Genomic DNA, 21,403 nt, shown 5'->3' with positions numbered 1-21,403 from the left:
CCAAATATGGTGGAGGTTCAAAGATGTTTTAGGGTTGTTTTGCTGCATCTGGCACTGGGTACCTTGACTATGTGCAAGGCATTATGAAATCTCAAGATTGCCAAAAGATTCTGGGTCGCAATGTAGTGTGCAGTGTCAGATAGATAGGTTTACATCCTGGATCATGAGTCTTCCAGCAGGGCAATGACCCCAAACATCAAGAATCACCCAGAAATGGATGGAAACACAGCACTGGTGAGTTCTGATGTGACTAGTAATGAGTCCGGATCTAAATTCCATTGAACATCTGTGGTCAGATCTTAAAATTGCTGTGGGGAGAAGGCACCCTTCAAATGTGAAAGACCTGGAGCCAGGGGTGTAATGACCGCGGTTGCAGTGAGGCCTGGTTGGTGAGGGGCCCTCTGATGCCAGCCCCTACTTCAGCTGGATGTGCATCCTCAGACGCACATTCAGCTAAAGCGTATTGCAGCATACAGACCCATCAGGTCCATGCACCACAATACACACTTCAGGCCAATCAGAGACCAGCAGCTGACGGTAACGTGCAGAGATCAGGGGCAGATGGCAGTGACGTCATGCGCTTCCGTTGCACTCCAAAGTCAGCTGCTGGTGGAGCGCCCCCACACCGCCGCAGGGCCGAGGGGTACCCGAAGCCGAGCCTCTGGGTCTCAGTCCTGGGGTTGTCACGGTGGCTAGACCCGGTCCGTGGCCCTGTGTGTCGGTGAGGGACGTCCAGTAGAATAAGTGGTGGTGTAGCGGTGCAGTTGTGGGGTGCAGGTCGCGGTAAATAACGAGGACACCAGGTTGCAGTCTCTTTACCTCTTTACTGAAGGTTTTGGAGACCTCAGTCCAGAGCGCTGTTAACTGGGTTGTCAGAGACCGGCCGGCCCAAAGGCACATCAGAAGTTCTCTTTACAGGTGGGAATCAGTGTCTACCTTCTAGCGCTGGGTGTTGTAGTTCTTCCCTGCTGAGCTCCCAGGATAGTCCTCACAACTGTTTCTGTCTGTCTCTATTTGTTCGTTCTCTTCGTCCTCCAGGTGATATGGTAGGACGCACCCGTATGACGGGGTAGGCCTGGAGTTCTTCCGGGACCCTAGAGTCGCCCCTCTCCCACAGCTGCCTCCGTTGTCTGCTTAGGTGTTAAGTGAGACAGCCAACCTGTAATTAGCTGTCCGGCCGTGGTTTGCAGTGTACTTAAAGTCTCTTACTTGCTCGGCGTTCCGGCCACCGACTGTTTGCGCCTCAGAAGGATGTTGCCTCGGTCTAACAGCACGACTCCTTCTGGTCCCAATACTTCTTTACTGTATTCCCGTTGTGCACTGGTTAGTTCTGCTCTGAGGAGTCTGCCAGGATCCCATCCCTGACAGGTCCTCTCACTAGCTCTTCCCAGCTACTTCTCCCTGTCTTCCTGTCCAACCCCCAGTTTTACCAGAGTGTGAGGAGTGGCCTAGTAGATAGGACCACCCCCCCTGGTGGCCGGAGTGTGAAGTGTAGTGAGGTGTTACCTGGTCAGAGAAACTCCTTTAGTGCAATCAGACGTACCATAGCTCCCCATAGTGGCGGAGCCACAGTACTGCAACGACCAGGACTCTGGGGCGCTGCACTGGCTTCAGAAGTAGTTGCCAAATGGTGTGGGAGTGCTGGGAAGGGGGGTAGAAGCTTAGATTTTTTTCTGTGTACTGAACAGTGGGGCCATATACCAGAATGGGGGCAATATACCAGGATGAGTCAGAGGATGGGGACATATATCAGGATGGGGGCCAGTATGAGGGCCATATATCAGGATGGGGACATATGCCAGGATGAGGCAATATACCATGATGAGGGCCATATAAAAGGATAGCATCTAGGATGGTGTCCAAATACCAGGATGAGGGCCGTATATCATGATGAGTGTCATATACCAGGATGGGAACATTTACCAGGATGAGGACCATACACCCGAAATGAGGACCATATACCAGGATGGGGACATATGCCAGGATGGGGCCCAGGATGAGGGTCATATATAGTATTGGGGACATATAACAGGATGGGGCGACATGTAGCTGGATGGGACAACATGTACCAGGATGGGGATCATGTACACAGGATGATGGCCTGGCCTATTTTGGGGTTTTTGTGTGAAATTATGTCCAATTTGCCTTTTTTTTCAGTTTTTTTGTGTTGTTCCAACACACACAAAGGAGATAAACACGTGTATAACAAAACAATAATTTTCTCTGAGAAATACTTCATTTTCTGGAACAATTTTAAGGGTGCCAACACTTTTGGCCATGACTAAATATTTAAAGTGAACTTGTCAACTCATTGATGCTGTCCATATCACAGGCAACAAGAATCAGACCTCGGCTGCGTTATTGCAGCAGAGTATGTCTTGCTCCAAAATGCTGCAGCATTTAAAAGAAAAAATAGAAAAGGTGTCCAGGAACTATTGTGCCATGTAAGCAAAGCATTACATCACAATATTGGCGTTAAAGCTTTGAAAAGTCGCTACATTTCTGTACAACGCAAAGTCACACAACAGTTTTGCAAATTCTTAGGTTTTCAATATTGTATGGAGGAAGGAGGAGCTAAGGTCTACATATACATTCTACTGCAAGTTACCCTGAAATGACACAATTCTCTATAGAACATTATGAGCACCGTCATTTCGTATCCCAGTAATGTAAAAATCTGTATTCACTGGAGAGGTTGTTTAAGAACAAATGATCAGTTCAGGAGGAGAACAAAGCTAATTTGTGTAATTAGACGTACTACAAAGACACTACTCAATTCTCTGGATGTCAGTTACCTCGGAAAGTGAAAAGAGCCATTACGGGCTGTTGATTGGCTGCAGGGTTTATTTATCACTTACTGGGCTGCAGGCTGACATTTTGATAAAATCACTATTTTTCCTGCTGTAGATCTAGCAGTTCTCTGAATGCTGAGCTCTGTATATCCCCGCCCACACCGCTGATTGGCAGCTTTCTGTGTACACTGTGCATAGGTAGAAAACCGCCAATCAGTTATACAGAGCTTCTGAATACATGACTACATAGCAATAAGCTTACTAGTGATAAACGCCTGCCAATAAAATAGCGATTATATAAAAATTACAGCAAGCAGCCCAGTTAGCGACACATAGCATGGAACCATAGCATGGAATCGAGGTCTTAGCACTCCTGACATTAATGCTGGGGTTTTGGTTTGCATTAGAGGAGTCAATTGGTTATGCATATCTTCTAAAATCACAGAAAATCCCTTTAATTTCAATTTCCATGTAATTTTAACCCCTTTCTGTGATAGGACGTACTATTCCGTCCATGTGAGGTGGGCCCTACTTCCCAAGGACGGAATAGTACATCCAGCGCGATCGGCTGCGCACACGGGGGGAGCGCAGCCGATCGCGGCCGGGTGTCAGCTGACTATCGCAGCTGACATCCGACACTATGTGCCAGGAGCGGTCATGGACCGCCCCCGGCACATTAACCCCCGGCACACTGTGATCAAACATAATCACAATGTTCCGGCGGTATAGGGAAACATCGCGCAGGGAGGGGGCTCCCTGCGGGCTTCCCTGAGACGATCGGTACAAGGCGATGTGCTCATCTTGTACCGAGCATCTCCTCCCTGCAGTCCCCGGATCCAAAATGGCCGCGAGCTGCATCCGGGTCCTGCAGGGAGGTGGCTTCACAGCGCCTGCTCAGAGCAGGCGCCGGGAAGCCTCACTGCTGTGCTGTGTGATCGCCGATCTGACACAGTGCACAGCAAAGTGTCAGATCGGCGATCTGTCACTTTACTATGATGTCCCCCCTGGGGCAAACTAAAAATGTAAAAAAAAAAAAATTTACATGTGTAAAAAAATAAAAATTACTAAATAAATAATAATAATAAAAAATATTGTTCCAATAAATGCATTCCTTTAGCTAAATAAAAAAACAATAAAAGTACACATATTTAGTATCGCCGCGTCCGTAATGACCCGCCCTATAAAATTGTCCCACTAGTTAACCCCTTCAGTGAACACCGTAAAAAAAAAAAAATGAGGCAAAAAACAACGCTTTATTATCATACTGCCGAACAAAAAGTGGAATAACATGCGTTCAAAAAGACAGAAATAAATAACCATGATACCGCTGAGAATGTCATCTTGTCCTGCACAAAACAAGCCGCCATACAGCATCATCAGCGAAAAAGTAAAAAAGTTATAGTCCTGAGAATAAAGTGATGCAAAAATAATTATTTTTTCTATAAAATAGTTTTTATCGTATAAAAGCGCCAAAACATAAAAAAATGATATAAATGAGGTATCGCTGTAATCATACTGACCCGAAGAATAAAACTGCTTTATCCATTTTACCAAACGCGGAACGGTATAAGCGCCCCCCCCAAAAGAAATTCATGAATAGCTGGTTTTTGGTCATTCTGCCTCACAAAAATCGGAATAAAAAGCGATCAAAAAAATGTCACGTGCCCGAAAATATTACCAATAAAAATGTGGACTCATCCTGCAAAAAACAAGACCTCACATAACTCTGTGGACCAAAATATGGAAAAATTATAGCACTCAAAATGTGGTAACGCAAAATACATTTTTTGCAATAAAAAGCATCTTTTAGTGTGTGACGGATGCCAATCATAAAAATCCGCTAGAAAACCCGCTATAAATAGAAAATCAAACCCCCCCTTCATCACCCCCTTAGTTACGAAAAATAAAAAAATTAAAAAAATGTATTTATTTCCATTTTCCCATTAGGGTTAGGATTAGGGCTAGGGTTAGGGCTAGGGTTAGGGTTAGGGTTAGAGCTAGGGTTAGGGCTAGGGTTAGGGATGGGGCTAGGGTTAGGGCTACAGTTAGGGTTAGGGTTGGGGCTAAAGTTAGGGTTGGGGCTAAAGTTAGGGTTGGGGCTAAAGTTAGGGTTAGGGTTTGGATTACATTTACAGTTGGGAATAGGGTTGGGATTAGGGTTAGGGGTGTGTCAGGGTTAGGGGTGTGGTTAGGGTTACAGTTGAGATTAGGGTTAGGGGTGTGTTTGGATTAGGGTTTCAGTTATAATTGGGGGGTTTCCACTGTTTAGCACATCAGGGGCTCTCCAAATGCGACATTGCATCCTATCTCAATTCCAGCCAATTCTGCATTGAAAAAGTAAAACAGTGCTCCTTCCCTTCCGAGCTCTGCCATGCGCCCAAACGGTGGTTCCCCCCCACATATTGGGTATCAGTGTACTCAGGACAAATTGGACAACAACTTTTGGGGTTCAATTTACACTGTTTCCCTTGGAAAAATACAAAACTGGGGGCTAAAAAATAATTTTTGTGGAAAAAAAAGGATTTTTTATTTTCATGGCTCTGCGTTATAAACTGTAGTGAAACACTTGGGGGTTCAAAGTTCTCACAACACATCTAGATAAGTTCCTTGGGGGGTCTAGTTTCCAATATGGGGTCACTTGTGGGGGGTGTCTACGGTTTAGGTACATAAGGGTCTCTGCAAATACAACGTGATGCCTGCAGACCATTCCATCTAAGTCTGCATTCCAAATGGCGCTCCTTCCCTTTCGAGCTCTCCCATGCGCCCAAACGGTGGTTCCCCCGATACATGGGGTATCAGCGTACTCAGGACAAATTGTACAACAACTTTTGGGGTCCAATTTCTCCTGTTACTCTTGGGAAAATACAAAACTGGGGGCTAAAAAATAATTTTTGTGGGGAAAAAAAATAATTTTTATTTTCACGGCTCTGCGTTATAAACTGTAGTGAAACACTTGGGAGTTCAAAGCTCTCACAACACATCTAGATGAGTTCCTTAGGGGGTCTACTTTCCAAAATGGTGTCACTTGTGGGTGGTTTCAATGTTTAGGCACATCAGTGGCTCTCCAAACGCAACATGGCGTCCCATCTCAATTCCAGTCAATTTTGCATTGAAAAGTCAAATGGCGCTCCTTCCCTTCCGAACTCTGCCATGCGCCCAAACAGTGGTTTACCCCCACATATGAGGTATCATCGTACTCAGGACAAATTGGACAACAAATTTTGGGGTCCAATTTCTTCTCTTACCGTTGGAAAAATAAAAAATTGGGGGCGAAAAAATCATTTTTGTGAAAAAATATGATTTTTTATTTTTACGGCTCTGCATTATAAACTTCTGTGAAGCACTTGGGTCAAAGTGCTCACCACACATCTAGATAAGTTCCTTAGGGGGTCTACTTTCCAAAATGGTGTCACTTGTGGGGGGTTTCAATGTTTAGGCACATCAGGGGCTCTCGAAACACAACATGGCGTCCCATCTCAATTCCAGTCAATTTTGCATTGAAAAGTCAAACGGCGCTCCTTCCCTTTCGAGCTCTCCCTTGCACCCAAACAGTGGTTTAACCTCACATATCAGGTATCAGCATACTCAGGACAAATTGTACAACAACTTTTGGAGTCCAATTTCTTCTCTTACCCTTGGGAAAATAAAAAATTGGGGGTGAAAAGATCATTTTTGTGAAAAAATATGATTTTTTATTTTTACGGCTCTGCATTATAAACTTCTGTGAATCACTTGATGGGTCAAAGTGCTCACCACACATCTAGATAAGTTCCTTAGGGGGTCTACTTTCCAAAATGGTGTCACTTGTGGGGGGTTTCAATGTTTAGTCACATCAGGGGCTCTCCAAACACAACATGGCGTCCCATCTGAATTTCAGTCAATTTTGCATTGAAAAGTCAAATGGCGCTCCTTTGCTTCCGAGCTCTGCCATGCACCCAAACAGTGGTTTACCCCATATATGGGGTATCGGCGTACTCAGGACAAATTGTACAACAACTTTTGGGGTCCATTTTCTCCTGTTACCCTTTGTAAAATAGAACAAATTGGAGCTGAAGTAAATTTTTTGTGTAAAAAAGTTAAATGTTCATTTTTATTTAAACATTCCAAAAATTCCTGTGAAACACCTGAAGGGTTAATAAACTTCTTGAATGTGGTTTTGAGCACCTTGAGGAGTGCAGTTTTTAGAATGGTGTCACACTTGGGTATTTTCCATCATATAGACCCCTCAAAATGACTTTAAATGAGATGTGGTCCCTAAAAAAAAAATGGTGTTGTAAAAATGAGAAATTGCTGGTCAACTTTTAACCCTTATAACTCCCTAACAAAAAAAAATGTTGGTTCCAAAATTGTGCTGATGTAAAGTAGATATGTGGAAAATGTTAATTATTAAGTATTTTGTGTGACATATCTCTGTGATTTAATTGTATAAGAATTCAAAGTTGGAAAATTGCTAAATTTTCAAAATTTTCGCCAAATTTCCGTTTTTTTTCACAAATAAACGCAGGTAATATCAAAGAAATGTTACCAATATAATGAAGTACAATATGTCACAAGAAAACACTGTCAGAATTACCGGGATCCGTTGAAGCGTTCCAGAGTTATAACCTCATAAAGGGACAGTGGTCAGAATTGTAAAAATTGGCCCGGTCATTAACGTGGAAAAAACCCTTGGGGGTAAAGGGTTTAAAAAGTTGAAATTACAGATAGTAAGCATATAGCTCACATTCACATGTGACAAGCCTATTTGGATTTTGCGCTACTTTATTCAATCTGGCATTTTATTGTTAAATGGGACAGTACTTTTAACAAACTTTGGGTAAATCAATAACACAAGCTTTGTATTGTATATGATTAGAAAAATTGCTTCCTTCTCCACTTATAAGACGCTTTCTCTTCTCCACACTGCTTACTGAACTCACCAACCTATCTGAAAAAAGAGCTTAAATCCACCTTCCTCAGTCAAGATGTACTGCCAGTCCACTGTGGTGTTATGTGATATATCCCATTATTTTCTATGGGGGGGGACAGGGAAGGAGAAAGGAGCAGAGTGAGGAAACAGGCAGAGGGAGACACAGAAAAATCATGCTGAACTTTCTAACCTCCATCTGGAGCTGGATTTATAACTACAACAATCACTACTGTTATGTAATTTCCTCCATGATGCTGCTGCTTGTCGCTGTGTGCTCAACAAGGAATGAAGAGTAAGGATCCCTCTCTGTGCACTGGGCTATGTATGGAACGCATCAAAGCAGCTAGTCTCCTCCCACCAGCTCAGAGTGGATTGCAAGTAGAGTAAACACCTGCAGAGGGGAAAACTTGTGAAAATGCGGGATACAAGTAATATAATGGCCAAATCTAATGTTATTTCTCATCTACACATGGGACAACTTATCCCGAAAAATTAATTGAAAGTCAGGTTACCAATTAAGAACACTTGCAAAACTATGCCATTGGCAGAGATGGTAGCTACTTTTGCAAAATTAGCAATCATAGTACAATGAAGGACTTCCAAACATTGAATATGCATTGAGCCTGGAATTGCCATTACTTTACTCTAATGATTAGATAAGAAGAGATGGAGCTGCAACCAAAGATTAAAGAATTACTGCCACTCAATTATATCTCTTGCACTACAGGATAAGTAACAGGGTTGTTTTCTTGCTGCAACATGTTACTTGTTCATTAAACAATGGCTTCCTTCCACTTTCTATTAATTATCTGCTGCCTTCTATTGTGACCACAGAGATCTGGCAACTTCCTGACATACCGTATTTTTCCGACTATAAGACGCACTTTTTTTCCTCCAAATTTGGGAGGAAAGTGTGGGTGCGTCTTATAGTATGAATATTAGTATACAAGAAATAGGAGACAAAAAAGCGCAAATAGGGTCTTATCCACAGGACTGCTCTTAAAGATTTATAAGAGAACTGCTCACCTGATGGTGCAAAGTAAAGGCGTGTAATTTGTCAGCTGCTGCAGATCCACAGGTCGGCGCTGCGACCTTTTAGAGACGTTATAATAGATGAATGTGGATAAAATCTGCGCTGCTGTAACAAATAATGAATCCAGATATAGTTGTAAGGTGTTCGGGTGGTTTATTCAACGCGTTTCAAAGCTCATGGCTTCTTCTTCAGGAAGTTTCCACACAAAGATATCTTTGTGTGGAAACTTCCTGAAGAAAAAGCCATGAGCTTTGAAACGCGTTGAATAAACCACCCGAACACCTTACAACTATATCTGGATTCATTATTTGTTACAGCAGCGCAGATTTTATTATAACGTTTATAGTATGAATATAGCATGTGGGGAGGGGGGCAGCAGCGAGTGGGATCGTAATGATATCCCACTTCAGGATGTCCCCGCTGCCGGAATCGGCTGCTGGGGAAACCACATGGCCCCACTGATTAAGTGCAGTGAATATTCATTAGCGGCTCCCCGCCCACCGATCAGCTGAGCGGTGAGCGGGGAGCAGCAAATAAATGCTGCACTTAAGCAGCGACACACAGTTTCCCCAGCACTGATTCTGGGGAGAATCTGTGTGTCCGGGGGAGGAGGCAGCAGCAGCAGGGGCCAGGAGATCGCTGCATACCTGCCTGTGCTGGACGCTGAGCTGCCTGTGGTGCACAAGGAGGACCTGTGTGATGTCAGAAGTGGGCGGGCTGGAGCATCACATGGCAGCTCAGAGCCCTCCCTCTTCTGACATCATCATAGGTCCTTCAGACTCCCACCTAGAATCTGCAGCTTCCTCTTATGTCCTGTGCGTGCGCTGTGGAAAGGCAACAAGAGAGAGGGCTCTGTGTGTGCAGCCATGGGATGCTCCAGCTTTTACCTCACCACAGGCTGGCTCCCACAATTAAGAGGTTAGTCTTTACAAAACACAATAAAGCACTCTGACACTCCTTTGGTGAACTATAACTCCCAGCATGTCATAGGATCTGCAGGACATGCTGGGAGTTATAGTTCTCCCATGGGATTTTAAAGCAGCACTCCAGTGTTATTTTGCAGTGCTGGAGTGGTGCTTTCACTATAAGCCCTGTGCCCCCATTCTTATACTCACCCTCCAGCATCTTCATATAGTACTTCACAGACACCACACTGGTCCCGCAGCTTCCAACATAATAACATACTATTATATGTAATAACACCACATATAATAGTATGTTATTTATGTTATTAAATATTTTACCACATTTTTTTTGCTTCAAATATTTTTTTCCCTATTTTCCACCTCTAAAACCTGGGTGCGCCTTATAGTCCGGTGCGTCCTATAGTCCGAAAAATACGGTAAGTGGTTGGGAATTTAACTTCTGTCTTAATATTCAATGAAGTTCTCCAAAGCTAAAACTGCTTGTCCTTGGCTCTCTTTGTAGATGAATAAGACCTTTAAATAGTGAGTTCAAGTCATACTGTGAATCTCTCTTCACAGTTCAGATGCAGCAAAAAACGCAGCTTTGTTTAACTTAGGCTAAGGAAACATAACCTTGTGATGACATTTAGCAGCATTTGATGTCTTTATTTTTCTACTGACTGCAGTGACCCTAAGGGCTTCATATTCACAGCAAAATATTTTTTTTATTCATGTTATGGACATATTTTGGAATCTAACTGTTCATCATTGTTGAGGTATATCATCTAAAAATGCTAGTAACAGAAATAAGGCATGTTTTAAGGAATTTATAAAGTGTAAATGATTTGGCTTGAGCAAATCAGATATCCAGGGCGTCCTCTCAACGACCAAAAATTGATTGTCCATGCTAAGGGCAGACTATCAATTTCCCTGAAAACCTTCTTAACTCTGATATCAAAGTTATTTTGAATTTACTTCCTTATTTATCTATTTGTGCTATGTACAAGTCATACCCCGGATCCACGTCAGCATTCTCTAACTGTGGACAAGAGTTGAGCAAATTTCCAGAGCTTTTGGGTTCCTGACACAGTGGTTGATTCGCTGACCTGGAATGAAGGCATCTGTGTGGCGTACAGGTGAGGGATCACCAGCCCTGCTAATCAACAGCTAAAACTTGGAACCCAGAGAGTAAGGAAATTCACACAGCTCCTGGCCTCGGCCAGAGAGCACTGACCTGGACCATAGACCATCATCATGGACTGCTCATCTCGAATATCAAAGACATATTATTCACTGTCCACCATTTTGTGAAAAAGGTCCACATATATGTTAGAGAAAAATTGTCCAAACACACCGATTTTGTCAGGATCAGCTGAATATCTCATGTGTATGCAGGCCTCCCGATTCTTCCCCGACAGTAGAAGTCTTTGTAGAGAAGGACATGGCAGGTGGACTTTCAAAGATTAAATGTTTTGTTCGGCAAGGAGATAAGCCGCTGCCTGAGAAGTCAAGAAGCTGGACTCATAAAAAACCTAGGAGTTCTTAGCTGAGCTTAGTGTTCCTGTGTATTGGGGATTTGGTACAGATGGGTGTCTGCAAAATTATCATTTAGCCAACCGATAATGTAATTAGCTGGCTTATCTTGTTGGTGTATCAATGCTTGGAAGGAATCAATTCTTTTTCCACAGATGTTGCTGGCAAGAAGTCTTTCGGAGCAATGGTCAAAGGGAAAAAAGTATAGTACACAAAATTTCCACCTTTAATGAGATCTGCCATGAAAATGAAAGCAGAATCCTTTAAAGGGTTTTGCAATATAGCTCAGGTTATTTTTTGCTGAGTCCCTTTTTTCAGGCAGAGAACCCCAATTCTGGCATTGTGACTTGTGAAATGACGTTATCACAGTTTCAGCCAAACAAATGTGCTGTGAACAGTCCAATCCTAGTTTCAATTTCTAACTTTTGCAACTTCCCCATTTTACTGATAATCTGCAGACAATACAAGGGACCATGACAGAGAGGGAGTCTGTTGTGTTTCGCAGGAGAAAAGTGAACGTTCTAAGTGACTAATATATTGGAGCTTTCGAAACAAAAATGCAGAATTTAAACAATGTCCCTGGTTTTCATGCTTATCAAAGAGATATGAACTTTCCTTTTGAGATTTCCAGGTCAGGGTTTGAGTATAGCCACTGATTGTATTAAGATGTGCTGAAGAACTCTAAAAATCAAACACATAGCCAGGATTTGCTAAAATAAGAAAGTTCAGGATAAAGCAAACGGAAGAATGACATGGTACTACAGTCAGGAAAAAAAATCAGGAGCCGATACCAGTAGCTGAAGTTCAAAAACCAACTAACACTAGACTCGTTAGGATTATACTGTTAGTTAGATTAATTGTGATTAATTTTCTATTCAAAATGTTGTTCATATGTATCCTTCTTGTGCTCTCCAAATTTTAATTTCCCTCACTTTACTCCCCCATCACCCCATGTTACCCCTCCCGCCCTATTATCACCTTTTTCTGTTGTGTTAAAAACAATGAATTTACTTGAAATTAAAAAAAAAAAAAAAAAAAAACAACTAACAAAACTAACAAATCAAAAAGATTAGACAGGATTGTAATCCAAGAACAAGACAAAGGTTGTGAATAGCTTCAATATATACTGGAGCAACAGATAAGCAAAAGATGCACGTAAATCTGCAAGGAAGGTGAAAACCTCTGGTCCTCTTGAAATAGGCATCCAGGGATTGACATCATCCAAGATTGCCAATCGTTTTGGCAACTGGAAGTGCACATCCAACAAAAAGGAGAGACACATGCCAATTCCACATATTCACGGCATAAGATAGACGCTGTTAGATGAGGCATCCCAGCTTGCTACAGTAATCAGGTATGAGAAGTACACATTTGAGCATATGATTAGATTTTGCTTTTGTTGTTTTTTTTGTTTGTTTTTTTAAGATGCATTGAAGGAAAAAATGGTTAAAAGGTAATAAATGGTTTATTTTAAAGAACAATAATTAGGAAAAAGCTATTGAAATAACATGTTCACTTAAACCATATGCGGATATCAAAAGATATTAGGAAAACATGAAAGCGATATTTTCTTCTTTGTATTATTTATGAAGAAACAAAAGGTTTAGTTCTTATTCTCATAATTAAAGAGCACCGTATAACGCAACGCCAAGCCCTCTAATGAGAAAATCCTCCTCATCTCTGTGTACTGTGGTCCCTGGACACCATGGAAACAATGTATTAGCAAAATCTGATTAAAATTCTCTTCTACAAGCTGTGTTTTATTTTCCAACACTGTATTTCATCTCGCTAGTAAGGGAAGGGATGTGTGGTAGGACCCTGACATACACCAAACTGCACTAAATTGTTCTTTACTTTTGTATATTTTACACTGATTGAGTCAATATCTGCGGTAAATACCTCCCCGAGATGATAGTAAGACTATGTGGCATGAAGGTTACCGGGGATAACTGAGGGCAGAAAGGACTTCAAGCAGTGAGACTGGCTGCTAATGGATCATGTCTGTGCTGATCTCCTGATATATCATCTGCTAGAAAACCCAATTAACATTACAGTTCTGGCCACATCTCATGCGGAAAGGCTCTGGAAACAAATATTTTATATTATTATTATTATCATTATTCCATGATCTGGTTTAGGGTTACCCAGGAATCAGGTCTTCAGACATGGCAATGTTATCAAACCAGGCACAAGGCTGTCATTAAACGCAAAGCTTTGGCTAACTGTTGTGAATTTGGATTCTGGGCTCCCCCGGTGGCCGCTTGTGGAATTGGACTTGTCATCCTCTTTCCTGTTTCACCTGGTTCCATCAGTAGTGGGTGTCGCTATTTAAGCTCATTTCTCTGGTGGTTTCTTGCCGGTCAACAATGTTATCTGATGCCTCTCAGTGCTTGTTCCTGCTTCTAGACAACTACTAGATAAGTTGGACTTTTGTCCATGTTTTGTTTTGCCTATTTGTTCCAGTTCACAGCTGAAGTTTTGTTACTGTGTCTGGAAAGCTCTCGTTGATCAGGGATTGCTACTCTGGCGTTATGAGTTAATGCCAGAGTTTAAGGTAATCTCTGGATGGTGTTTTGTTAGTGTTTTTCTGCTGACCATGAAAGTATACTATCTGTCTTCTGCTATCTAGTAAGCGGACCTCAAATTTGCTAAGACTATTTTCCTGCTGCGTTTGTTGTTTCATCTGAACTCACCGTCATTATATGTGGGGGGCTACTGTCTTCTTTGGAATATTTCTCTAGAGGTGAGCCAGGTCTTATATTTCCCTCTGCTAGCTATTTAGGTCTTAGGCCAGAGCTGGGCATCTAGCGATAAATAGGAAATGCTACCTGGCTATTTCTAGTTGCGCGGCAGGCTCAGTTCATGGTCAGTATAGTTCCATCTTCCGAGAGCTTGTCCCTCTATAGGCTTGCTATGATCTCTGCTTGCAGAGATCATGACAGTTTGACCGGCCAATAAAGTGTTAAAGACCCAGGTTGAGAAAGGAGAGTTATAAGAAGTCTGCTGGAATTTTTTTTTTTTTTTTTTTTTTTTTTTTTTTTCCTCCAGTCTGTCTTGCTGCAGTCTTTTTTCTCTCTCTCCTCCTAATCTCTGTATGCTCTGTGTGCACCTGACAATAATGGATCTCCAGAGTGTAACTGCGGGTTTGAATAATCTCATCACGAAAGTACAAAATTTACAAGATTTTGTGGTACATGCTCCGGTATCTGAGCCGAGAATTCCTTTGCCGGAGTTCTTCACAGGGAATAGAGCTAGCTTCCAGAATTTCCGAAATAATTGTAAGCTTTATTTGTCCCTGAAGTCTCGTTCAGCTGGAGACCCTGCTCAGCAGGTTAGGATTGTGATTTCCTTGCTCAGGGGTGACCCTCAAGATTGGGCCTTCTCATTGCCAGCAGGGGATCCTGCGTTACGCGATGTGGATGCGTTTTTTCTGGCCTTGGGCTTGCTTTATGAGGAACCTCATTTGGAACTTCAGGCAGAAAAAACTTTGATGGCACTATCTCAGGGGCAAGACGAAGCTGAAGTTTTCTGCCAAAAATTCCGTAAATGGTCTGTGCTTACTCAGTGGAATGAGTGCGCCTTGGCGGCAACTTTCAGAGAAGGTCTCTCTGATGCCGTTAAGGATGTTATGGTGGGGTTCCCTTTGCCTGCAGGTCTGAATGAGTCCATGACAATGGCTATTCAGATTGATAGGCGTCTGCGGGAGCGCAAACCGGTGCACCATCTGGCGGTGTCTATGGAAAAGACGCCAGAAAGTATGCAGTGTGATAGAATTCTGTCCAGGAGCGAGCGACAGAATTTTAGACGGAAGAATGGATTGTGTTTCTATTGTGGGGATTCTACTCATGTTATATCAGCATGCTCTAGGCGTACAAAGAAGCTTGATAAGTCTGTTTCCATTGGCACCATTCAGTCTAAGTTTATTTTGTCTGTAACCCTGATTTGCTCTTTGTCATCCATTGCCACGGACGCCTATGTTGACTCTGGCGCCGCTCTGAGTCTTATGGATTGGTCCTTTGCCAATCGTTGTGGTTTTGATTTAGAGCCTTTGGAGACTCTTATTCCTCTGAAGGGGATTGACTCCACCCCATTGGCTAATAATAAACCACAATACTGGACACAAGTAACCATGCGTATCAATCCGGATCACCAGGAGATTATTCGTTTCCTGGTGCTGTATAATTTACATGACGATTTGGTACTGGGATTGCCATGGTTGCAGTCTCACAACCCAGTCTTGGACTGGAGAGCAATGTCTGTGTTGAGCTGGGGATGTAAGGGTATTCATGGGGACGTACCTTTGGTTTCTATTTCGTCGTCCATTCCCTCTGAAGTCCCTGAGTTCCTCTCTGATTATCAAGACGTCTTTGACGAACCCAAGCTTGGGTCGTTACCTCCGCACCGTGAGTGCGATTGTGCCATAGATTTGATACCGGGTTGTAAATATCCAAAGGGTCGTTTGTTTAATTTGTCTGTGCCGGAACATGCTGCTATGCGGGAATATATAAAGGAGTCTTTGGAAAAGGGACATATTCGTCCATCTTCTTCTCCCTTGGGAGCTGGGTTTTTCTTTGTCTCAAAAAAAGACGGCTCTTTGAGACCATGTATTGATTATCGGCTTCTGAATAAGATCACTGTTAAGTATCAATACCCATTGCCATTGCTTACTGATTTGTTTGCTCGTATAGAGGGTGCTAAGTGGTTCTCTAAAATTGATCTTCGTGGGGCGTATAATTTGGTGCGGATCAGGCAGGGGGATGAGTGGAAGACCGCATTTAATACGCCCGAGGGCCACTTTGAGTATTTGGTCATGCCTTTTGGTCTTTCTAATGCCCCTTCAGTTTTCCAGTCTTTTATGCATGATATTTTCCGCGATTTTCTGGATAAATTTATGATAATATATCTGGATGATATTCTGATTTTTTCTGATGACTGGGACTCTCATGTCCAGCAGGTCAGGAGAGTTTTTCAGGTTCTGCGGTCTAATTCTTTATGTGTGAAGGGGTCTAAGTGCGTTTTTGGGGTCCAGAAAATTTCCTTTTTGGGGTATATTTTTTCTCCCTCTTCCATTGAGATGGATCCCGTCAAGGTGCAAGCTATTTGTGACTGGACTCAGCCCTCCTCTCTTAAGGGTCTTCAGAGATTTTTGGGCTTTGCCAACTTTTACCGCCGATTTATTGCTGGTTTTTCGGATGTCGTTAAACCACTGACTGATTTGACCAGACAAGGCGCTGATGTTGCTAATTGGTCCCCTCATGCTGTAGAGGCCTTTCAGGAGCTTAAGCGCCGTTTTGCCTCTGCCCCTGTGTTGCGTCAGCCTGATGTGAATCTGCCTTTTCAGGTTGAGGTTGACGCTTCGGAGATCGGAGCTGGGGCAGTGTTGTCGCAGAAAGGTTCCGACTGCTCCGTCATTAGGCCTTGTGCCTTCTTTTCTCGCAAATTTTCGCCCGCAGAGCGGAATTATGATGTTGGGAATCGGGAGCTTTTGGCCATGAAGTGGGCGTTTGAGGAGTGGCGCCATTGGCTCGAGGGGGCTAGGCATCAGGTGGTGGTATTGACTGACCACAAAAATTTGATTTATCTTGAGACTGCCAGACGCCTGAATCCTAGACAGGCGCGCTGGTCTTTATTTTTTTCTCGCTTTAATTTTGTGGTGTCATACCTACCGGGTTCTAAGAATGTTAAGGCAGATGCCCTTTCTAGGAGTTTTGACCCGGACTCTCCTGGTAATTCTGAACCCACAGGTATCCTTAGGGAGGGAGTAATTTTGTCGGCCGTTTCTCCTGATCTGCGGCGGTCCTTGCAAGAGTTTCAGGCGGATAGACCGGATCGTTGTCCGCCTGATAGACTGTTTGTTCCGGATGATTGGACCAGCAGAGTCATCTCTGAGGTACATTCTTCTGCATTGGCAGGTCATCCCGGAATTTTTGGTACCAGGGATTTGGTGGCAAGATCCTTCTGGTGGCCTTCCCTGTCACGAGATGTGCGAGTCTTTGTGCAGTCATGTGACGTTTGTGCTCGGGCCAAGTCTTGTAGTTCTCGGGCTAGCGGACTGCTGTTGCCCTTGCCTATTCCTAAGAGGCCTTGGACACACATCTCGATGGATTTTATTTCAGATCTGCCTGTTTCCCAGAAGATGTCTGTCATCTGGGTGGTCTGTGACCGTTTCTCTAAAATGGTCCATTTGGTTCCTCTGCCCAAGTTGCCTTCTTCTTCTGAGTTGGTTCCTCTGTTTTTTCAGAATGTTGTCCGATTGCACGGTATTCCTGAGAATATTGTTTCTGACAGAGGTACCCAATTTGTGTCTAGATTTTGGCGGGCATTCTGTGCTAGGATGGGCATAGATTTGTCTTTTTCATCTGCTTTTCACCCTCAGACTAATGGCCAGACCGAGCGGACTAATCAGACCCTTGAGACATATCTGAGGTGTTTTGTCTCTGCTGACCAGGATGATTGGGTTGCTTTTTTGCCATTGGCAGAGTTCGCCCTCAATAATCGGGCCAGTTCTTCCACCTTGGTGTCCCCGTTTTTCTGTAATTCGGGGTTTCACCCTCGATTTTCCTCCGGTCAGGTGGAATCCTCGGATTGTCCTGGAGTGGATGCGGTGGTGGAGAGATTGCATCACATCTGGGGGCAGGTTATGGACAATTTGAAGTTGTCCCAGGAGAAGACTCAGCGTTTTGCCAACCGTCATCGTCGTGTTGGTTCTCGGCTTTGTGTTGGAGATTTAGTGTGGTTGTCTTCTCGTTTTGTCCCTATGAGGGTCTCTTCTCCTAAGTTTAAACCTCGGTTCATCGGCCCTTATAGAATATTGGAGATTCTTAATCCTGTTTCTTTCCGTTTGGACCTCCCTGCGTCCTTTTCCATTCATAACGTTTTTCATCGGTCGTTATTGCGCAGGTATGAGGTACCTGTTGTACCTTCAGTTGAGCCTCCTGCTCCGGTGTTGGTTGAGGGTGAGTTGGAGTACGTTGTGGAGAAAATTTTGGACTCTCGTGTTTCCAGACGGAAACTCCAGTATCTGGTCAACTGGAAGGGTTACGGCCAGGAGGATAATTCTTGGGTCAATGCATCTGATGTTCATGCTTCTGATCTGGTTCGTGCCTTCCATAGGGCTCATCCTGGTCGCCCTGGTGGATCTGGTGAGGGTTCGGTGCCCCCTCCTTGAGGGGGGGGTACTGTTGTGAATTTGGATTCTGGGCTCCCCCGGTGGCCGCTTGTGGAATTGGACTTGTCATCCTCTTTCCTGTTTCACCTGGTTCCATCAGTAGTGGGTGTCGCTATTTAAGCTCATTTCTCTGGTGGTTTCTTGCCGGTCAACAATGTTATCTGATGCCTCTCAGTGCTTGTTCCTGCTTCTAGACAACTACTAGATAAGTTGGACTTTTGTCCATGTTTTGTTTTGCCTATTTGTTCCAGTTCACAGCTGAAGTTTTGTTACTGTGTCTGGAAAGCTCTCGTTGATCAGGGATTGCTACTCTGGCGTTATGAGTTAATGCCAGAGTTTAAGGTAATCTCTGGATGGTGTTTTGTTAGTGTTTTTCTGCTGACCATGAAAGTATACTATCTGTCTTCTGCTATCTAGTAAGCGGACCTCAAATTTGCTAAGACTATTTTCCTGCTGCGTTTGTTGTTTCATCTGAACTCACCGTCATTATATGTGGGGGGCTACTGTCTTCTTTGGAATATTTCTCTAGAGGTGAGCCAGGTCTTATATTTCCCTCTGCTAGCTATTTAGGTCTTAGGCCAGAGCTGGGCATCTAGCGATAAATAGGAAATGCTACCTGGCTATTTCTAGTTGCGCGGCAGGCTCAGTTCATGGTCAGTATAGTTCCATCTTCCGAGAGCTTGTCCCTCTATAGGCTTGCTATGATCTCTGCTTGCAGAGATCATGACAGCTAACCTTGAAAGAAACTGATTTGTCAGAGTCATGATGCAGTAACAGTGAACTATGTAGATGAAATTTACTGCTTTCCCTCGACCATTACTAACAGAATTCAGCTGTGAATAGATTTCAACTTGTTGCCTATATTTCACATGCTGTCTGACTCTTAAAGCACTTTCTCATTTGCTCAACACATCCAACCTCATGACACTACATTACCTTTGAACCAGTGTTGAACACTGAGAATTGCATTTTGGCTTCTCTTGTAGAGTACAACACATAAATATCATTTAGATGTTACCACCATTCATTAGGATGCAAATATTAGCTTACTTTGGGTGGAAGCAGCAGCCAGAAAGCCAATCAGAGTGCCCTTCACCGGTCATGATGATCTCTCCACTGGGAATGGACCACATCTTCCAAAGACGGTCATCACTGGCGGTGACCAAGATTTCCTTACGAGGGTGCAAGGCCAAACTGTAAAAGAAATGCTAAGATTGAGGAATCATCACAACATAAACAGAGAAACACTTTAAGATGTCATAAATGGCTTTTAGATTTTATAACTGCAACATTGTGTTATTTATGCAAAAATAGTTAATAAAATGACTTCCAACAGAGCTTTACTGAAACACCAGTGGTGTCGTCAAACGTTAATGTTTGCCTATTGAATGTAAAATGATTGTTTCAAGTATGTCAAATAGAGTCGAGCCAAAATAGTTTTAAGACCCTCGTCCAGGAGTCACTTTCATAGTCTCACAACTATCTATGGCATTCCCAGCCGCTGACCTGATTAGTATGTCTTCCGACATCACTATGTTCCAGCGCGACACATGCATAATGTCATGGGGGTCTACTAATCAAAAGAGGCACGAAGGATAGTGCAGATAGTAGAAGGTTCATAATGTTTCGGTCTGGTGACTGTGGACAACTGACCAGGACCCTGCAAATCTTACTGCTCAACTCCTAAAAGCCACTTAATTTATCGGCAAGATTGCTCACAACTATTTATTTCCATAAAGTAACAATGCAATGATAGAGTAATACCATGATTTTACCATAAGGTAATACTGAGGCACCATGGATCTCTAGTCTTTCATCTGCTGTGCTTCCTACACATGTCAACTTCAATAGTAACTGTTGTGCCATTTTTAGGCTATAGCTACAGGGCAGCATGTGATGTGCAATATTAAGTTCACATTGTTGCAATGTGTCATCCTACCTAATGTTGTCAATGATGTTGCACTGCAAACCATGATGTCAAGATAATGTAGCAGGATTACCACAGGGACATTGGCTCCTTCCCTGCCCCTCAAGATAGGAGAATCCCAGGGCTATCCTCATACCCCAGATTACCCGTGAAAGTAAAGATGCTGGGGTTTCGTACCTTGGTATACTCCTATATGCATGCTGATCTGTTTCCTCCTCCACTTAAGGAGATATGGAACAAAAGTGTACAGGAAAACACAAACCTGACAGGCAGGGATAAAAGAAAACTACAATCGTACAAATGCACTCATGACACAACTGAATGGAAATCAAGGGAACACTAGGAGGGGTAACCCAAATGGGAGAGGATTAGGATAAACACATAATACCAAATCCACATAGATATCGTCTGTAAACTTCTGAACACCTAATTCAGAACTCTTGTTCACCACGAAACCAGGAAGTAGTAACTATCACTGGCAACTCCCAAGTGCCAGTAGAGAGCATATATATCAGAGGGGAGTGGTCAACACATAACAGCAAAGACAATTCAGGATGGAAAGCTCCAGGAGATCAACTGAACTGATTAACCCTTGCAATGAAAGAGCAAGGAAAACCTGCACTGTTTAATAGGATGGTGAAGCAGTTCTAATCAGTGCAGGAGTTTGTGTAACCAGACGCGGTGATTTTCTGGCCCCTCTCGTGTTATCCCCATTATACTTGACCTACAGTTACCACAAAAAAACCTAACCTATTGGATTTTTGGGCACAAGTCGCACGAAACTTTGCCCACATAGATTTTAATGCAAGTCACATATGCCTAGCATGACATTGCAACATGTCTCCAGTTTAGCTGGGTATTTATTCTTACAATCACAAAGCACAAATACTCGTGCAACAGCTCGACACAAATATTTTTGGTCACGCAACTGTTCCGAGCTCGGTCAGACTCACTGTGTAGCCCTAACCTTATGCAACATTTTTATATCTATTTTTTTACTTATGCAGCATTCAAAGTATGTATGGATAGCAGTTTCATGTGGCTTTCTGCACACAGAGCTAGTGTCAGTGGCACTTTTCCCCTGCATCTTTCTGTGGTGCCAAACAATGCATGTGACTGTGGACATCACTGGCCCC

At 43.2% G+C, this 21,403-nt stretch overlaps 1 protein-coding gene across 2 annotated transcripts in view; it reads right to left on the bottom strand.

Moving 5' to 3' along the window:
* The window catches only part of SPAG16 (sperm associated antigen 16), a 1,378,074-nt gene that overhangs the window by 666,618 nt on the left and 690,053 nt on the right, over nucleotides 1–21,403 (bottom strand). For both annotated transcript variants that reach the window (XM_077272256.1, XM_077272257.1), the window contains exon 11: nucleotides 19,391–19,534. In XM_077272256.1, coding sequence (XP_077128371.1) covers nucleotides 19,391–19,534 — 144 coding nt within the window. The remainder of the gene's footprint in view (nucleotides 1–19,390; nucleotides 19,535–21,403) is intronic.

The sequence above is a fragment of the Ranitomeya variabilis genome, chromosome 7, assembly GCF_051348905.1.
Source record: "Ranitomeya variabilis isolate aRanVar5 chromosome 7, aRanVar5.hap1, whole genome shotgun sequence".
In the NCBI taxonomy this organism is placed as follows: domain Eukaryota; kingdom Metazoa; phylum Chordata; class Amphibia; order Anura; family Dendrobatidae; genus Ranitomeya; species Ranitomeya variabilis.
The sequence above is the reverse complement of the archived record's forward strand: the minus strand, read 5'-3'. Positions and strand labels throughout refer to the sequence as shown.